Source organism: Psammomys obesus, unplaced genomic scaffold, assembly GCF_907164565.1.
Source record: "Psammomys obesus unplaced genomic scaffold, mPsaObe1.curated_primary_1811, whole genome shotgun sequence".
Taxonomy (NCBI): Eukaryota; Metazoa; Chordata; class Mammalia; order Rodentia; family Muridae; genus Psammomys; species Psammomys obesus.
The window spans coordinates 16,400,404-16,419,415 of record NW_026596256.1 but is presented as its reverse complement, the minus strand read 5'-3'; the positions used below and the strand labels follow the sequence as shown (position 1 = coordinate 16,419,415).

At 43.3% G+C, this 19,012-nt stretch overlaps 1 protein-coding gene across 5 annotated transcripts in view; it reads right to left on the bottom strand.

Annotated features, from left to right (window-relative positions):
• Positions 1 to 19,012, bottom strand: part of Schip1 (schwannomin interacting protein 1) — a 755,784-nt gene that overhangs the window by 20,125 nt on the left and 716,647 nt on the right. For 4 of the 5 annotated variants that reach the window (XM_055596822.1, XM_055596823.1, XM_055596825.1 and 1 more), the window contains one exon: positions 9,973 to 10,091. In XM_055596822.1, the coding sequence (XP_055452797.1) occupies positions 9,973 to 10,091 (119 nt within the window). Of the gene's footprint in view, positions 1 to 9,968; positions 10,092 to 19,012 lie in introns of those variants that run through there. The other variant, XM_055596827.1, reaches the window with a different exon arrangement.

Below are 19,012 nucleotides of genomic sequence, written 5' to 3'. Positions count from 1 at the left end.
AGAAGTGGGGATGAATGCGTTCAAAATAACTCGTGTGAATTTCTCAAAGAACTGATAAAACAGCATATAAAAAAGTACATGTCCAAAGAAGTCTAAAATGCATCTCTCAACAACTAACATCAAATTTTACAGTGCCGAGGGGGCATTTAATAGGCAGTAGTGTGCTCACGTGAGTGCACGCACACACACACACACACACACACACACACACACACACACACCCTTCATGTGCTATAATGAGCACTACGCAGAAGCAATAAAACTATAACAGAAATAACGATAGCAAACAGACCAGGCCCTTTTCTGGGTACTCTCTTGCTGTCTTCACAGGAACCTTTCGAAGAAGGCACAGTTATCGCCCCCATTTTACAGATCAGGAGACTGAGGCACAAGTGACGTCATCAGCAAGCACTACTAAGTGGCAGTCAGGGCTCCAAGTCAGGTCCTCAGCTCTGAAGAGCCTGCTCCTACCTGCCATGCTCTCCTTACTTCTAGTGAGTCACCCAGACCGCGCTCTGGAGCACGTGTTGGTGCAGAGGCACTCACGTGAACGGAGTGAGGGGATGCAGCTCGGCTGAGCTACCCGGTTGAGCACTTGACAAGTATCAAGGTTCTGAGCTCAGTGACCAGCACCGAGAGAGAAGAAGTGATGCTCTTACACCCCAGACAACCAGCTCACTGCTGTCAGCGGTCATATCTTCCAGGCCCAGCTCACGTGCGTGACCACTGTCTAAAGGGGGTGCAAACTGCACTGCTGGTATCATGAGAACATGTCAAAGATGATGCAAATGAAAGCTAAATCCCTGAAGCTCTTTTAATTAACCATTCAGCTGTCCACCAAAGCCATTTTTGATATAACATGTACCCTGTGACCACCCCCGCCTATTTTTTCAATAGCTCAGACAACTGAATTCTCATTGTTGATAAAAAAAATTCATAAGACAGGGTACAGCTGGTTATGCCTTTAGCAAGATGTCAAATTCAGCCTGCACAAAATTAATTGACCTAATTAAACTGGGGTCACTGGCATTAATGTAAAGCAAGCGTATTTATTAGACAAGGAAAATTTCACAAATACCAATTTACTTTTCTTTCAGTTTTGTGAAAGAGAAGAATTGCTTACTTAATTAAATTTGCTTTGCTGTTTTAATCTTATTACTTCTCAAAAGATCCACTTTAAATCCCGCCTCGCTTTTGAAATTGGGTAATATTTTAGAATACTAGAGGTCTTCTTGAAACAGTCAAAACAGATAGGCTTTCTTCGGAGTGCCAGGTGACTACAGAAAATTAATGCACAGCCATGATCTGCCGTGATGCTGGCACTACCAACTTGAAGAGTTTCTAAAACCAATGAATGGCATATGTGAGGTTAATGTGACGTTTCAAAGGTGCACCGTGCCCTACAAATAAGTCACTTTGGTATGTACATCTTACTTCAAGGAAGATGCTGCAGAGCGAATCTCGCTGCACTGAGGCAGGTCTTCCTCTCTCTCATGCTGGGCTGATACAGCCGCTCCTTTCACTTCCAGGAAATTATGCAAAAATTATTACTGTTAAGAGTCAAGACAGTGATTCATTTTCCTGGCAAATGATGCTGGCTTGTTTGACACACACACACACACACACACACACACACACACACACACACACACACCTCATATTGAAAGCTCTGTGAATATCATTTCTTTAAAGCCTCCTTGGTTCACTGTTAATGGGTCTAGCTAAGCTGGCCCTGCTTCCTGCCCTCCACCCAAACACAGAGGAGGTAGCAGTTGCTTGCTATTGGCCTTGCTTCAGCCACTCACTCAAACATAGAAGGCCAAGAAAGAAACGAATTTTGATTCGGGGATATTGGGATGGTTAAGATAAGCAAACAATAATCATTCTTCAAACCAGCTGTTGAAAAACACTCTGGGGAGTTTGTTTTTATCGTACAGCCTGGAGTGGAAAACACAGCTCATCTAGGCTAGTCAATGGCGCCACATACATGATAAAGATGCTTCTCTACTTACATAGGTCAAAGAAAATCCATCTCGGAGTTAAGGTAAGAAGAAAAGGAAAACCAGGTTAATCTGAGGCTACTGTGAAGAAAGGAAGGGGATGTTTTCTTCTGGGTGCGAGGTTGGGGTGGAACGCTCACAAATTAAAGATTTCCTAGCTGCCTATGGGTACTGACTATTCCAAAAGCTAGGCCTGTTCCTATCCCCTCAGTGCTAAGCTATGTCATCTCAAAACGTGGAAACAATAACCTATCATTACCGTGGCCAATGAAAAGTTTGCAGGGAAGCATTATGCTAGTAGCAAAAGGAAAGCTGGGAGCAGCTACATGCTTGTATACTCAGCACGCGGGGGACTGCGGCAGGTGGACCGAAGGGTGAAGACCAGCCTTCGATAGAGAGCAAGATCTGCTCCCCACCAAAAATACTACCCAACCTGGTATTTCTTGGAAACCTCATTTCAAAAAAATTGGTAATCCATTTTTCTTATTTCCTACTAAGCAGTTAAGACCTTCTTCAAAATGATAAAAGAACGACAAAGATCACAGGGTCTCAGACTAAGAAGGCGATTATGTCTGGATTAGCAAATTTTGAAGGGGAATGTGGCACTCCGTGCACTCCGGTGCCAGTCATGTCTAATGAGCTGTGTTATGCAGCAATAGCCAACGTTCTCTGGCTATAGTATTAGGCATAAAATGTCTTTATGGGATTATTGTAAGCCTAGCTTACATTTAACAGCTTACCACTTTTCTAAAAAACTGCTTTAAGAAATATCAGCACCTAGAAAAACCCAGCAGGGCTGAAACCTACTGGACCACCTCATACCTGAACACATTTGGACTCTCACCCTCCTTCAGATCTCTTAGGGAATATAACTATTTTTTTTTCAGATAAATTCACATCCTTTAGAAAACATAAACAGGAGACAGATTAGGTTTCCAAAGATCCTTTTCACTTCAGCAGGCCCTGCCTTAAAAACCAAGCCCTCAACCTCAGGATCCAATATTTGGCTGGGTGTTTTTGGACAGGGTCTCTCTTGGTGACGCCAGCTTGCCTGGTGCTTGGCACACTGGCCTCCAACTCACTGTAACCCTTCTGCAGCAGTCTTCTTGGTGCTGGAGCCTGCATTATCAAGCCTGGCTCTGCCAATTAATCTTGAACCCCGCACTCCATTTCATATTGAGCACTACCACCTTCAGTGTAGTGGATTCACACTAGGTCTCTCCGGTTCTGGTTGTTTAACTAGCCCAACACACCTGTTCATGCACATTCTGGAGTGCCGGACTGCTGAGCTGACATCCTGAAATACCTCTGTAAGATGCAAGGCATTTGCAACCCAGTGAAGTGCTTTTGGAACAACTGGTCCTGGTTGGGTGGGAGGGAGATGCAGAAGGGAGAGAGTAACCAGCATACATTCTAACCAAGCCCAAAGAAAAACTACATCCCAATAGCCTTAATGACCACAGGTTATGGGATAGGGATACATAAAAGCAGCTTTCCTGGAGTTCCCTCCTCCCCCACCGACATTATGGCTGATGAGGATGATGATGGTCAATCATAACAGACTTTCTATTTACAGGATAAAGTGATGTTTCTTGGGAACACTGAGGATCCTCATTAAACATAATCTTGAGGGAAACTAGAAAAGTCATCATGGTCTCACAGATGATGGGCTCTTCTCAGAACAGAGATGAGCCCATCTGAAAGAACAGGCTATAAATAACCTCTCCAAGGCAAGCCAACAAGCACAGCTTGTTATGTGCTACCGTGAAGCAGATTCGTGTTTGCATAGCTGTCTCCAGGGGGAAGAGGAGTCAGTGCTTTTCCAATTTGGCTCTGCTGGAAGTCTCAAGTGGTTCTGGGAATTCTCGGGGGACGGGATGGAGGGAGGCGGAAGGATACAGAAGGCGGAAGAGGAAGGAAAGGAGGGAGCATTTTTGAACACTCCAATTTCTGACTATCAGTGCTCCTCAATTGGAGAAGGGTCCATTTTGTTTTTGCATATGGGGTTTCTTCATGGAATTTTACCTGAGAAGATATTTCTGCTGAAGTTGGGTATGGTGGTGTACTTTTTTTATTCCCAGCACTTGAGAATCAGAGACAGGCTGCTCTTGGTGAGTTTGAGGCCAGCCTGGTCTACATATTGAGTTCCAGGCCAGCCAGAGCTACATAGTGAGGCCTTGTCTCAAAAACAAAAACAGAAAACCAAACCAAAACAAGTATTGCAAACCTCCATGAGACTTACGCATAGTATAGTGAATATCACTATCTATCTGCTCTTAGGAAACTCTACTAAACTAACATCTGTCAATGAAAGAAAGATGGAAAGAACAGGGGAAAAACAGCATATAAGAGTATGAAAAACTCTGGAGGATAATGTGAAATGTACAGAGAGATTTAATGTGTGTGTGTGTGTGTGTGTGTGTGTATAGTCTTGATAAGGGTAACAGGGATAAACAGAAACCCAAATCAAGATCAAGGTAAGTATGAAAACAACAGGAACATGGATGTTTCTTTTTAATAAAGTGGCCAGGAAAGGTCTCCCTGAGGAGATGATACATCAAATAAATAAATAAATAAATAAATAAATAAATAAATAAATAAATAAATAAGCCAATTAAACTAAAACCTAAAAGTTTCAATTCTTACACTTCTGAAAGTGTAAAGAAAATGGTGAAATACCTAGAAAAATACATCTCATCAGAATTGACTCATGAAAGAAGTAAAAAGGTGCAATGAGATACCTCTTAAGGAATAGAAGTAGTTTTGAAACAGACACTTAGCTAGCAGACCAATGCTCGTGACTTTGCAGAAGCAAACCTTTACAACTTTATGTTGACATTTTTGGGGGATAATATGAAAGTTAAGTGCCCGCTCATTTTTAAACCTGCATAATTCTAAAACCAGAAAAAATATTATAAGAATATGAAAGACCCATGTCAATCATGACTATAATGTAACAGTCTTAAGCAAGATAGTAAAAATAAAATGGCTGAGCATGGTACATGCCTGTAATCCCAGCACTCTAGGAGGCAGAGGCAGGTGGGTCTCTGTGGGTTCAAGGCCAGCCTGGTCTACAAAGTGAGTTCAGAACAGCCAAGGTGACACAGAGAAACCCTGTCTTTACTCCCCTAAATAAGTAAATAAGTAAGTAAGTAAGTAAATAAATAAATAAATAAAATTTAAAAATAGATAAAGAGAGAAAGAAAGATAGAAAAAAGGAAAAATATGAAAAAAGATAATTTACTCCAATCTGCTTAGGTTTATATTGGATAGGCAAGGATAATTCAACATTTTGAAAATCTATAATGTATGGCACTGATTCATTAACAGATCAGGATAAAGTGACAAAGCTATTTCAGCAATGAAGAAAATTCATGTGGTAGAATTAAAGGTCTACATGTGATTAAAGTTCTTTGTAAATTATTAATAGAAGGAAACACTACTAATTCTATAAAGAGAATGATTAGATAAAACATATAATTAACATCACCCTAAACAGGGAAATTGTAGAACTAGTCTTGTTCAATACCAGGAATGAGCTAAGGATTCTAACCACTGTGATTTCATTCACTGTTTTCAGATACCTATCAAGTACAAAAGAAACAGAGACAGAAACCAGAGGCAAGGTGTTGGAAAGAAATAAATCAAGCCACTGTACTTTGCAGAAGATAGTATTGTTTAAAAATCCCCAAGCCTTTGGTAGCCCACAGATAACTATGAGAAATTACAGGTGATGTCAGCCATAGTAAAGCGGGTATAGGACCCACTGGTGATAGAACACAACGGTAGCACACTGCCTAGCACGCACAAGGGCTGAGTTTGAACCCCTGTACGGGAAGGGGCTAAAGACAGGTAAGCTAGCTTAAGAGGTTAGTTGCATTTCTCTTCAGCAGCTACTAACAAGACTTTATTAAAGAGAATTTTGGGTGTCAGAAGAGGAAGTATGTACAAATAAGTATATCAACGCATCAGAGCATCTCTAAATGGAAATCCTGAGTTTCAAAAAGACGTAATAAATGGAAAGACAGACCATGTTCATAGATAAGAAGATTTTTGTATTATAAAAACGTAATTTTTTCTAAATTGATGTATACATAGATTCAATGATGAGCTTTAGAAAATCTTTGAAAGCATTTTCCTGAACTTGATTAGATGATTTAAATTTACGTGGAGGAAAAAAAAAAAACACAACACAACAAAACAAGATGTCTTCTCTCATTTTATTAAGTGTTATTTTTTTTTTCTTGGTTGTAAAAGATTAAGGAGACTTGACTATCCAAGCATTGTGATGTATTTTGAAGCTATAGTAACAAAAAATATAGTTCTGGAGCAACAGTAGAAAGAATGGAATAAACAGGTAAAATAAACAGTGTGAAATAAATAGTCCCATGACTGTAGCACATGAGCATGAGTGACCTCCGAGATACGTGACTAAAGGATGGGTTAATCGTCAAACAAAAGAATTGTTGCTATAAGGGCAAGAAAAAAAAGCAGTTTTCTCTCCATAACTTAAAAAGAAATCAACCCAGTGATTACAGACTTCTAAAATTCGAACACTTTCAACTCTTGGTAAGAAGACCTGCAAACATCTGTGGCACCATAAGATAGAGAACGTTTTCCTTTGGTTTTTGAGACAGGATTTCATATAGCCTATGTTGGCCGTAAACTTGCCACCTAACCAAAGTGAGTCTTGAGCTTTTGATTCTTCTGCCCACACCTCCTGTGTGCTGGGATTACAGGCAAGTGTCACCATGCCCAGTTAAGAAAGAATTCTTATGCAGAATTACAGGCAACAGTGACTAGAAAAAAAAAATTGAATTATCTATATTAAAATCAAGACTTAAGGTCACAAAGACATAGGAAAGTAAAAAACAAGTTAGAAGCTGGGAAAAGGTATTTGCAATGTGTATTTAGGATTCATAATATGAAATAATATTATGATTAAAAACCTTGATTAGAAAAAGGACACACATTAAAAGAAGAGGAGGAAGAAGAAGAGAAAGAGGAAGAAGAAAAACAGAAATTTGAAATAATACAGACATTTCACAGAAGCAATGCAACTAGTTAATAAACACAGCAATATGCTGCCATATTCCTATTCAATTAACAAACAGCTTTTGAAAGGCAATTTAAATGCTGAAAGGTCTCAGCGCCACAGGATCTCTGATCTACAGTGCTGGTAGGAGAGTCTCCTGTGGCTGCTGTGTTGGTAAATGATTGGCATTATCTTGTTAGTGTGAACATTCACATATTTTCCTCACAGGTCCGTCCTCATGTGCACACCCAGAAAAATTCTCCCACCTATGCAGAAGGCACAGACAAGAGGGTTTATGAGCAGCAATGTGACAATACCAAGTATTCTAAAGCATCCCAACGACCATCATGACAAAAGTGGCTCTATAAACTACTGTAGTCACTCAGTAGAGTATACAGTGGAATTCATGCATGCATGGGCAGAGAGTACAAAGAGCCAGTTCCTATCCCTGTTACAACAGCGATGTGCCTCAAGTAACTGAATCATGCTACACGGGTATACTGGCTGGTTCTGTGTCAGTTGACACAAGCTATAGTCATCAGAGAGGAAGGAGCCTCAGTTAGTGATCAATGGGGGAGGTCCCAGCCCACTGTGGGTGGTGCCATCTCTGGGCTGGTGGTCTAGGGTTCTGAAAGCAGGTTGGGCAAGCCATGGGAAGCAAGCTAGCAAGTAGCACCCCTCGAAGGCCTCCGCATGAGCTCCTGCCTCCAGGTTCCTGCCCTGTTTGAGTTCCTGCCCTGACTTCCTTTGATGATGAACAGTGCTGTGGAAGTGTAAGCTGAATAAACCCTTTCCTCTCCATCTTGCTTTTTGGTCGTGGTGTTCTGTTACAGCAATAGAAATCCTAACTAACACAATGGGTCAGGTGGAATGTCTGATCTTATTAACACACACGTTAGATAGTTAACTGATCCTAAGAAAGGAAGGGTAGGTAGCAGGTTTGTGGGCGGAGTGTGATGAAGATAAATCTCCCCCCCCCCCTTCTAGAGTTAAAACAGTAGGTGGTTATTTGAAATAAAACCTGGGAACAGAAGCATGCTATTTAGAGATGAGTCGGTAAACACCTGAGGCAGCAGCCGAAGAGCTACACCATACCGCTCCTAGAGAGGAGAACAAGATGGGGGAGTGTGCATGAACACACCTTTCAATAAACGGTTCTGTACATTAAAGACAGCAGGATATGGGGAATGATGAATATGATTACTGCCACCTTCATGGAGACATGTAAACACTTCATTAATATGTAAATACACACTTGTTTAATATGTAAACACACTTCTGATTAATATGTAAATACATCATACCAAAATGCCTGACATATCACAAATATACTAAACATATCTGATAAGAATATGTAGGTCTGAGTTTACAAACAAGGCCTCCCCACTTGTACCAGATGGAAGCACACTGCTGAGCAGAAGACGGGTCTCCTACACAAGACATTCTGGCCCCTCGGGGCCATAGCAGAGGGCAATAGCAAAATCTGAAAGGCCATTACACAATGGTCCAATCTCCTTATTTCCCACTCAGAAACATAAGGATGAGTAAAACTAAATGAACTGTTATTCTCATGATGCAACGTACATTAAGAAAAAGCCCCAGGTCTCCAGACCAGAATGCTTTGTGGCACAGCCACTGGGAGGTGAAAGGTCAGTGAGCAGACTAACTTTCTAGCTCCTCAGGGGCATACTGCGGGAGGAGACTGGCACCCTGCTAAGGAAGCGATGCCTTAACATTCCATAGTGCTTGTCTCATAGTGCACCCACTCACCAGACTCTTGAAAAATATGCACCCACGGGAGCGTATCTGTCCTCCCATCTGCGCTCGCTTACATGACTCTCTAAGGACCAGACAAGGCTGTTTAAGATCAAACAGGGCAGGATGAGGTGGATGTCGGGTTCCCTCATTCTGGGCCTCACAGGCGGCAGGGATTCGGTATGATTCGGTATGATTCGGCATGATCATACCGGTATGATTCGGTATGATTTCTCTGTCAAAGGACAGAGAAATAGACACGGTGAAGGATGAAACGGGATCAAGGGCTGTGTGTGGATGGGTCTTCTGTTACCCTCTTCTTCATGAAAACAGTGTTGAACACGCTTTCATTGGTCACTCGCAATGTGAAAGTTTGAAAATTATCTGTACTTCCATTTATCAAAGTAGTTCACGGAATGGTGGCCTGGTCGCCATCTAGGCGTGGCACAGACATGTGGGATTTCAAGCTCGGCCAAGACACACTGAATCAGAACCTTCACCGTAATTCCCCGGGCGACACACAAACACACTCAAGGTTGAGAAGCCTTCTTTGTCTTCCTGGCAAAAACTGGAACCTTCACGTATTTTATTTGGAATGGAAAGCTATGCAAATTACCAATAAGATCTTGAAATGAGTAACAATAAGGGAGTAATGATATCCTAAATCAGTGGTTCTCAACCTTCCTAATGCTGAGACTGTTTGATACAGTTCCTCGTGTTGTGGTGACCCTCCAACCATAAAACTGTTTCTGTCACTACGTCATAACTGATTTTGCTACTGTTATGAATCATAACGTAAATATATGATATGCAGGATATCTGTTATGCAACCTCTGCTTACGGGTCATTTGACCCCCAAAGGGGTTGCAACCTGCAGGCCCAGAACCACTATCCCAAAATACAGCCCGAGAGAAAAAACAAAAACACCTGGCAATCTAAAAACTGTAAAGTGAAGAAGTCAGTGTTCCATTCAAAGATAAATAAAATACAAAAAAATGTGACCTCGTGTAGGTGGGCATTGGGCCATAGCAACAATCACCACTGAAAATAACCCAACACACAAGTGGGGAGGGGTCTGCCTAAGACCCAGAACTAACCACGCAAGGACACAGGGATGCTGTTTATTAGACATCTAGGCAACACATGGTCCACCCCGGAAAACCAGCTCAAAAGCGCACTCACCTCGACGAAAGGCTTGGCTTTCCACTCTTGCTGCAGCTGGTATAGATTCCTGGGCCATCGTCAAAGAAGCTTCCAAGGGCCAGCTTCTGTCTGATAGACTCTCTCTCATTTTTCTGTGCCTAAAATTTCAAGGAAAAAAAACCAAAAAAACAAAGAGCCAATCAGTGGGCGGACACAACACAAGCACAGGCAGTCCACCTTGCTAAGTACATTTCTTAGAGCGTAACATTAGACAGAAAATAAATGGGCTGAAGTCCAGAGATGTTTCAGTTATTAAGAGCTGAAATAAAACCAGTCTCTTTTGACTCAAATTCCAGGTCTTTGGTGCCTTTTTGTGATCTCCGGTTCAGGTGGTCACCTCAGTGCCCACTCCGTCTTCACTGGGTTGGATGCAGCTGGTTTTTAACAACCATCCTTCTCACCTGCTGGTCAGGGCCGGCCAACAACTTCTCCTAAATTCAACTGCTCCAGGCCCAAATGAGGCTTCCCCCCAGATCTTTCCTTCTCTCTCCCTTGCATGTCCCTTCCACCCACACCCTCAATAGCAAGAACAGTGACTCATTCAGCTGTGCACACTGCATTCTGCGAGCTGGCTGATGCCATGGCTTGGCACAGAACCTACCAGACCAACACCACAGCTGCCTGCACTGGGCTTACGGTCTGGCTGGCAATGACCGTTTCTGTCTGGGAGTCGGCCTCCTATTACCAGAGTGTGTATGAGCATGGGTATATGATGCCTGTGATAGTTGGAGAATTGTAATTGGCCTCATCGGCCTCATATTTTGATTTGGAGCATGCCTAGTAAAAAGACTTGAACTATGCTACTGTGATCATTTGGTTATGTTTACAATACCCGGCTTCCCATTAAATGCCCCATAAAAACTCACCACGCTGAACTTTTAAGCCCTTTAAACAACAGGGGAGAAGATTGGAAATTATTTCCTTAGTTAAAAATAAAACTGCTACAAAAACAACCAGAAAACCAGGGCTGGGAAGGTTTGGGGGTTTCATGTTTTTGTGGGATGATCAGATTACGAGGGAGACCATTTTGCGTGCTGAGTGTTAAGGACTGCTCCTCCCATCCCCGCACGGCCAGAGGACTTGGTGGTGTCGGCATTCTCCCTACAGAAGGTTTTGGAGCCGCACCTATACACGGCTGTGCCAGAAAGATGAGCTGAGCATCGAGTTGGAAGGATGGGCTGGCAAATGACTTACTTAGTTCCCATGTGAAAGACAGAACAGCAAGGACTACTCCACGCCCCAGCACACTCGGGTCACATGTGGCCGTCTGCATTTCAATCTAACAATTGGTTAATTAAAATTTAAATCCAGTTCCTCAGTCGATCTGGCCTTATTTCAGGAGCTCAAGAGCCACTGGGGATGAGTGCGGATATCACATTGGACAGCACAGTATGAAAATACGACAGCACAGTATTTCACAATGGTTCCCATGCTCTGGCTTCAACAAGCTCTGTCAGAAAGAACGAGGGTTTTTTAAAGCACACATTCTAGGGTGCTAGATCCAGACACTTAATTTCAGAAGTTTTGAGAACTTGTAATCCAAAGAAGCTCGCCCCTACTCTCCTCTTCTCCAACATTTTTTAATTCTTGAATACTATAAGCATTCCAGTAAATTATACTTATCAATGATATCTGTCTATACAGTCAGTCTCCCCTTCTCCCACACATGCCCTATGCCAAGGAGATCGTACAGCCACAGAGTGAAAGAAATATCTGCTTTTATACAGATTTGAAAACAAAACAAAAACAGAAACAGAACAGGGAAGATGCTGATTTCATTGTTGTTGCCCTGCTCCAACACACAGCGCTAAGAAAGTCACTATGAGATTGTCAAAGAAAGCAGGAAGGCCTTTCCTGTGGCTGACCACTCATAACTGAAGTACCAGCGTCTCCCCCTCTCAAACATAGGCCAGCCTCGTGAGACGTGCCCCATACCATCTACATTTAGCACAAATTTAGCTCAAGTCAGTGAGCCTCTGTCTCAACCACAAGTCCCCAGCAGTCAGAAAACTGCTAAGTAGAACTGAGCATATAAAGAAAAGCCAGGAGATAATATGAGTGGTCATGATTAACGGTCAACAACTTGCTCGTCCAACATTGGTCTGGATCTACAAGATGCTTTGATGAGGGGCAACAGCTACCTCCCCGCTGTGGTGTGTGGGCACACCCTTGGTTTCTTGTCAGTTTTTTCTGGAATACAGAATGCTACAGAGACTGGGGGAGCACTAAAAAAACATTTCCCCCTCCCCTCTGTTTCCCTTTCTGGATCCCACTCAACAAAATAAGGAAAATAAAGAGAATATAAATGTTAACGATAATCCCGTTACTTAGAGCGATCACTGCTAACAGTTGGTATATTTCTTCCTAGTTTTCTTTTTTTAAAACTGAGCATATACTGAAATTTTCCCATATAAGCACTTCATATTCTTTAAAAGCCCACTTTCAAACGATGGCTTAGCACCCCACCCTATGGAGTGTCCCTCCACAGCTAGCCATTTGGGGTTGAGTCAAATCAAAAATAGCATCTTCACACAAATTCCTGCCCACGTGTCTGATGGTTTCCCAGGGATGGGTTCCTGGAAGGGGGATTGCCAGATCAGCTGTGTGTGAACATTTGTTGAAGCTCTTGACAAATCCTGTCCCACCGATCCAAAGGAAAGCTGTTCCACTTCACATGCCCACCAGCACTGCAGAGCCGGCCTCTGCGGCACGGGCTAACAGAACACTCACTCTTGTTTTTAGTTTGAGAGGCAGTCATATTCTCTTTGTTTTGCTGTTTTTTTCCATTCATCAGTGAGAATAAATGTTTAAGTGTTTGTGTTACTGTATTTTCTTCCCCTCTGAATTACTTATTCCTAGGTTTATTTTTCTACAGAGATCTTAGAATTTAAATTTTGCTACATGAGGGGAATTTGCCCTTTTGACTTTTAGCTGTGTTTGTACTTCCTCTGTCGCATTGCTGGTGGCTTTTGTGCATGATGACTCTGACTCCATCTCCGGCCAGACTGGAAAAGAATTTCTGTTAATGGTGAAGTTAGTTCTTAGCATCTGGCTGCTGGCGATGTAGCCAGCGATAAGTGCTAACGTCATGGCTAATCCAAGAACTTCTATTTTGAAGAAGAGAAACAGATAACAGAAGGTTACCCTCCTGTTAGGGAGAAGAACAAGGGTTTGAGTTTATGCTCTCTGGTTCTGTATCTTTTTTCTCTTCTACATTCAGAAGAAAAGTGTGCAGGTGAATGATAGTAACAGGCATGATGGTGGGCACATTGTGAGACTAACTACGGGTCAGTTTCTTTGACATGGATGTGTTGCCTTTCCAGAAAGGCACAAAACACTGGGTTGCAGACAGCATATTGCCACAGACCAACTGTAAACAGAAATCTCTGCAAACACTGCGTTGCAGAGCTATGCATTACCACAGAGCAACTATGCAGAGATGCACACAACTTCCGAGCCACCTTTCCTCATCACCACAGCTCAGCCTTCTTTTTGGAACATCTGGCTCCAAGTGTTTCAAGTCCTACTATTCCACTTACTAGCAAAGCAGGAGTCTTTTGTTCTCTTAGGAATTCTAGCCATAGGGTAATTGAGATGCTCTAGGTTGAAGCCTTTGGAGAGGGGGAGGGGCAAGGCAAAATGACACTGGTTTGGATGCACTGTAGCCATCAGGGCCACATCCACTACTAAGAAGCCTTGGAAAACACGCTCGTAGAACACGATCTAAAGGTCAAAAACTGAAATTGCTAGCAAAGTGCCGAAGAGTAACCAAGGAACAGTGACCCAGGACCACAACATAGAAGAGCTGCTCAGAACCAAGATGGAAGTGAAACTGTGCTGAGATACTGATGCTTAGTCAGCCCCAGGCAGGTTGCCCTCAGCTACGACTTCAGTTCTCACTGCCGCATACTGGGTCTTGGCAGACATGACTTACGCTGGCCATCTAGGGTGCAGTGCAAGCTATGGGCGTCTCCCGGGGCACTTAGACTACACACACAACACTCCGTTCCCAGGGTGCGATCGCTCTACTGCAATCCTCCAAATGTGGTAAGCAAAGCTTTTCCTACGGGGACCAGCAGGGTGTTCTGCTCGGGCAGACACTGTCGATTTGAAATCCACCCGTCTCCAGGTCCTTCCTATGCTGTTCTCAGGACACAAACGCCTCCCTTATATCCATACAATGATAGATAGCATCTGGACATCCTCTGCTAGGTTCTTCCTGCTCACTTTGGCCCATGTCACTTTGTTGGCGGCATCATGATAATCACTGAAGCAGGGGACCTGCCATTTAACATCATAACCTGCACAGAAATTTCCAAGGGAGGGACTGGGCACTTGTTACATTTCTAAACTATATTTAACTGGCTCATAGTGTTTACACGGAGACACATCTGTGAGGCATACTGAACACTCACTGGGAAACAACACCCTAAGCCTAATCATGAAGTCACTGGCGTTGAGGACACTGCTTCCTCCTCCTAATTCAGTCACATCCAGAAAGGCTTGTCAGGAACTTTATCTCCCCCAAGGATATGTGTGTTTAGAGTTTCTGCCTAAAACATCCCAGGACCTAATTGACGAGAATTGCACAAAAACACTGAGAACTGATGTAACTGATGCTAGAGATGGCTCAGCGGTTAAGAGTACAGTACTGGCTGCTCAGGGCCTTGACTGCCCTCCCTTTCTTTCTCTGGGGCTACAAATGGAAGGAATCGCTTGCAAAGTAAACGCTGAGGGTTTCCCTATCAGCAAGTCTCCTATCTGGGATTCAACAGTCAAGGGTGGTATGTGCTTGCAGGGAATCTGTCTGGACTAAGCATGTACACACACATCATTCTTGTAATTCCCTGAATGACTATAGACAAGACACTGATACGAAATCTATATTGTACCAGGTATGAAAAAGTATATGAGAGTCTCTGCAGACTCTGTGCTGCTTTATGCTGGAGACTTGAACATTTATAGAATTTGTTATCTGTGTCTGTCTCTCTGTCTCGTGTGTGTGTGTGTGTGTGTGTGTGTGTGTGTGTGTAGTGTTCACTTGGCAAACTGTTACCATAGCAACTCCTGGAACACTGACTTTCTATGGGTGAGAGAGACCAATGGCTCCTGAGATGATGATACATCTCATGGTACCTAGAAAGTTCTTCCTCTGTGAACACTGTTTTCCTTGTTAGCCTTGTAGAAAGTATGGTCGATCTATGGGACATTGCTTTCAAGATACACACACACACACACACACACACACACACACACACACACACACTCTCTGAAGGTGACACATGTTAGTTGAGTCAGTAGTTCCCCAACATGTATGTGCATGGCCATAACCCAGAGGGCTTGTGAAAGCACAGGCCATGGTTCTGTGCTTGAGGTCTGGGTTGAGAGTCTGTGTTCCTAACAAGCTTCCAGATGCTGCTGATCTAAGCACAGAGTTAATTCCCCTTCCCCCATGCCCACATCTGTTCCATGTGGCATGCCCGGCCTCTGCAGCCAGGGGCATGTGATCTGGCTAGCAGTCTGGCCTCCCCTGTGAGGATGCCTGTTTTGAAGCAATTAATGATCTTCCTGGCTCGGTGCAATCTATCACCTAGTGATACCTGGCTCCTCACCATTAGCAGGGTCCACTGGGGAGCCCAGCTGGGATTCTGAGGCTCCCTGCGGAAAAGCACTCTTCCTTTAGGAAATGGTGGTCACTTGTTCTCTCCTCTGCTCGGAAGACAGCTGGACTGTAATAATTGTAGGCAGCTCTCTGGTGTGGGCGAGGGCTGAGGCTCTAAACATCAGGAAGGAGACACACAAGATGTATTTGTTTGGTGGCATTGACTTTCTTTTAAACTGAACAGTAAAAAGAAAACTCAGATATATTGATGATACTCCTTAATTATTTTCTTGCCGAGAAAAACCATGGATTTGTAACAAGATCGGAACAGAAAAATAGTATTTTATGAGAAAAGAAATGAAATACTTTTGAATGTCAAGTGCATAAATGCTTGCATACTTCGATTTACTTCAATTTTTGCATTTTTTTTATTTCCTGGAAAGTGCTTTTAAATTATGAGTGGATAAAAAAATTATGAGTTGATATAGTAGTTAAATGCCATCAGATCTTTCCTCAGTATGGCTGAAGGGATGTTAAGCCTGGACACTTTCTTCTTCATTTAGTATTTCCGACATTATCCAGCTCACACAGTTACACTAAACATTCTACAAAAAGGTTATAATTATGAGATGTCAGCTACAGGTTTCCTGAATTGCCTTGGAGATTTCAGGAGCAGTACTTGGAAAAGATGGCCTTGAGTGCCTACTATCCAGGAGGGGCATCGCGGCACAAAGTTCATCTGTTTCACCCGAGAACGGCTGACATGCAAAAGCACTGGGCTGCTAGTGGATAGGACAAGATGTTTGCCTTAGTTAACTGTGAAGGTGGCTTTCAACAGTGTCGGCCTTCTCATGCTATAAGGGAAACAAGTGTCGCTATTCAAAGACCTGATACCGGAACGTTCTGATGGTTAAGGCAAAGGTGTCTAATAAGACCGAGCATTAGCTTGGCAGTTGCTCAGAATGGAAACTTTGGTGATGGGAGAAAAAAAACACAACTATCAAGCCTGACTGCTAGAGGCGTTTAAGTGAAACCCCAAAGGGATGCAGCTGCCTTTCCACCCTCTGAACAGCATATCCCAGAGAACCTTCTGGAGCAGCCTGTGCTCGTTTCTGCTTCTCAGATGACTGCTTGCACAAATGACTTCTGCACAGGACGGTGTTATCTGGCATCTCTATTTTTAACAGGTGCCAGTTTAGAAGCCTGTAAGCCCATCACAGTCATTGAGTATCACTGTCAGGAACACAACAGTCCCAAACACTGCCTGGTTATGAAACGGCCCTGGGCAACTGCCAGGAAACTGGTGTCTTCAACCCACCAGCAGGACGGGCTTAGGATCTGGGAGAGTGGAAGACAGATGGCCGATCTGTCTTCTGGCAGGAGCTGGGACAGAAGACACAGGCTGGAGACTGACGCTACCGCAACTTACAGAAAGTCTTTCAGCCTCAGGGTCTTTGGTTTACTTTTTTTTTTGGAAGAGATAATACTTATGTCTCATGTCATTGTCGTCTAAACAATTAAATATAAGAAGGACCCGCCATGTTGTCTTATGCAGAGAGAAAATGATAGCTGAGTATTTATTGATGGTAGCTGATGTTGACATTAAAAGGAAGGTGGGCAAGATGGGGAGTGTAGAACAAGAAAGAAAATTTCATGTGCTAGAAGTATGTGGAACAGGTAAATCCACAAAGACAGAAAGTAGCTGTCAAAGGCTGATGGACGAAGGGATGGTTGCTAATGGGGAATGGTTGCTAATGGTCCCAGGGACCTTTTGGGGGAAATAAAATGTTCTTGAACTAAAAGTGGTGTGCACAAGGTTGTGAATATACTAAAAACCATTTTTAAAAAGGTGTGGGGGGATTGTTTTGCTTTGGTTGTTGTTTTGACAATGTCTCACTATGACGTTGGCTTGCTAGGTAGACTAGGCTGAATTTGAACTTGAACTCACAGAGATCCTCCTGTCTCTGTCTCCCAAGTGCCGGTATTAAAGGCACGTGCTACCAAAGGGAATATTAAAAGGGAGAATTTGATGTATGAGAATTATATATCAGTTTTCATAAAATACCGTGCTGACTCCCAAAAAGAAAGAGCTAGAGGCCTAAAGTAATTACTAAGAAGAGAAGAAAGTAGAGAAGGGAGGACCCATGGGAAGGGAGGACACCATGACAAGAAAGGGGGTGCAGATGGTCTGCTCAACGAGAAGAACCCTAATGTGCTCAGTGTTTCAGTGAGCATTCTAGAAGCAGCCCATTCCCTGACCATGATGGCTGACCGATGTGTGGCAATTGCGTGACACAACTCCTCACTTTGAAGAAAGGAGATCCTGGTCCCCAAGCTGGAAAGCAGTGGCGGGTGGAGACACACACACACACACACACACACACACACACACACACACACACACACCCCTACAAACACATGGGACACAGGGCCCACGCTTAGGTGACTAACATGATTCTTTGAGTATATTCGTGCCTCTGAGACAGGGAGATGTGAGGGTTAATGGGGGTCGGCGGCTGCTTTGCCTCAGTAATTGTGTGGGGAGGGCAGAGCTTGTCAGCAATGGCAGCTGGCATTCAGTGCTCCTGTTTATTGCAGTTTATCTCAGGCAGTCATTTCCATTCACCTTTTAAAAAAACATGAGGCGCAGCTGTGGCTTCACGTTAAATATTTTTCCTTCCAGCCTTTTTTCCCCCCATGGGGTCCTCCCTAATCTTTTACTGTAATTAGATGGAAGACACCCGGGACAGCACCTCTGTGGGACAAAGCTGAGCCTGCCTGGTCCCGGGACTGCGGGACTGCACTGCTTTCCTTATTCTGTGCAAAGTGGCCTGGGAGCAGAAGGCAAATGCAGCCCCTCTAAGCTTCCTCTTGGACAGAGCTGGAGCCAGTTTCAGCCAGTCCTCAGCCTCAGGATTTGTGCTAAACCAAATCCTCGTGACTTCCTCTCCCCTGTCTGCTGATGTCCACTTGGATATCCTCTATCCTGGTATAGCCTTGAGTAATAATAATAATAATAATAATAATAATAATAATAATAATAATAAAAAATATGGAGGTCCATATTGTATGTGGACATTCTTCCAGGCAGCACCTATTCAGATAGCTTATTTTTCTGTTCCTCCTTAACTGGATCCTAAGCTCCTAGATGGAACACACACCTTCCCTTCCATGATCTCGGTGTAGTATATAAGAGATAACCAAGGCTGCTGGCAAGTGATGGAGGAGTGAATGAAGATGAACAGATGCTGAGGCCTCCTTGTCCTGACACAAGCTGTGTGGTTCTTTCATCCTTCCTTCTTTCCTTTCTTAAGATTTTTTTTAAATGACTATGAGTGTTTGGTTGCATGCGTGCCACATGTGTGCCTGGTGTCTGGGGAGGCCAGAAGAGACTGTTGGATCCCCGGGATGGGATTT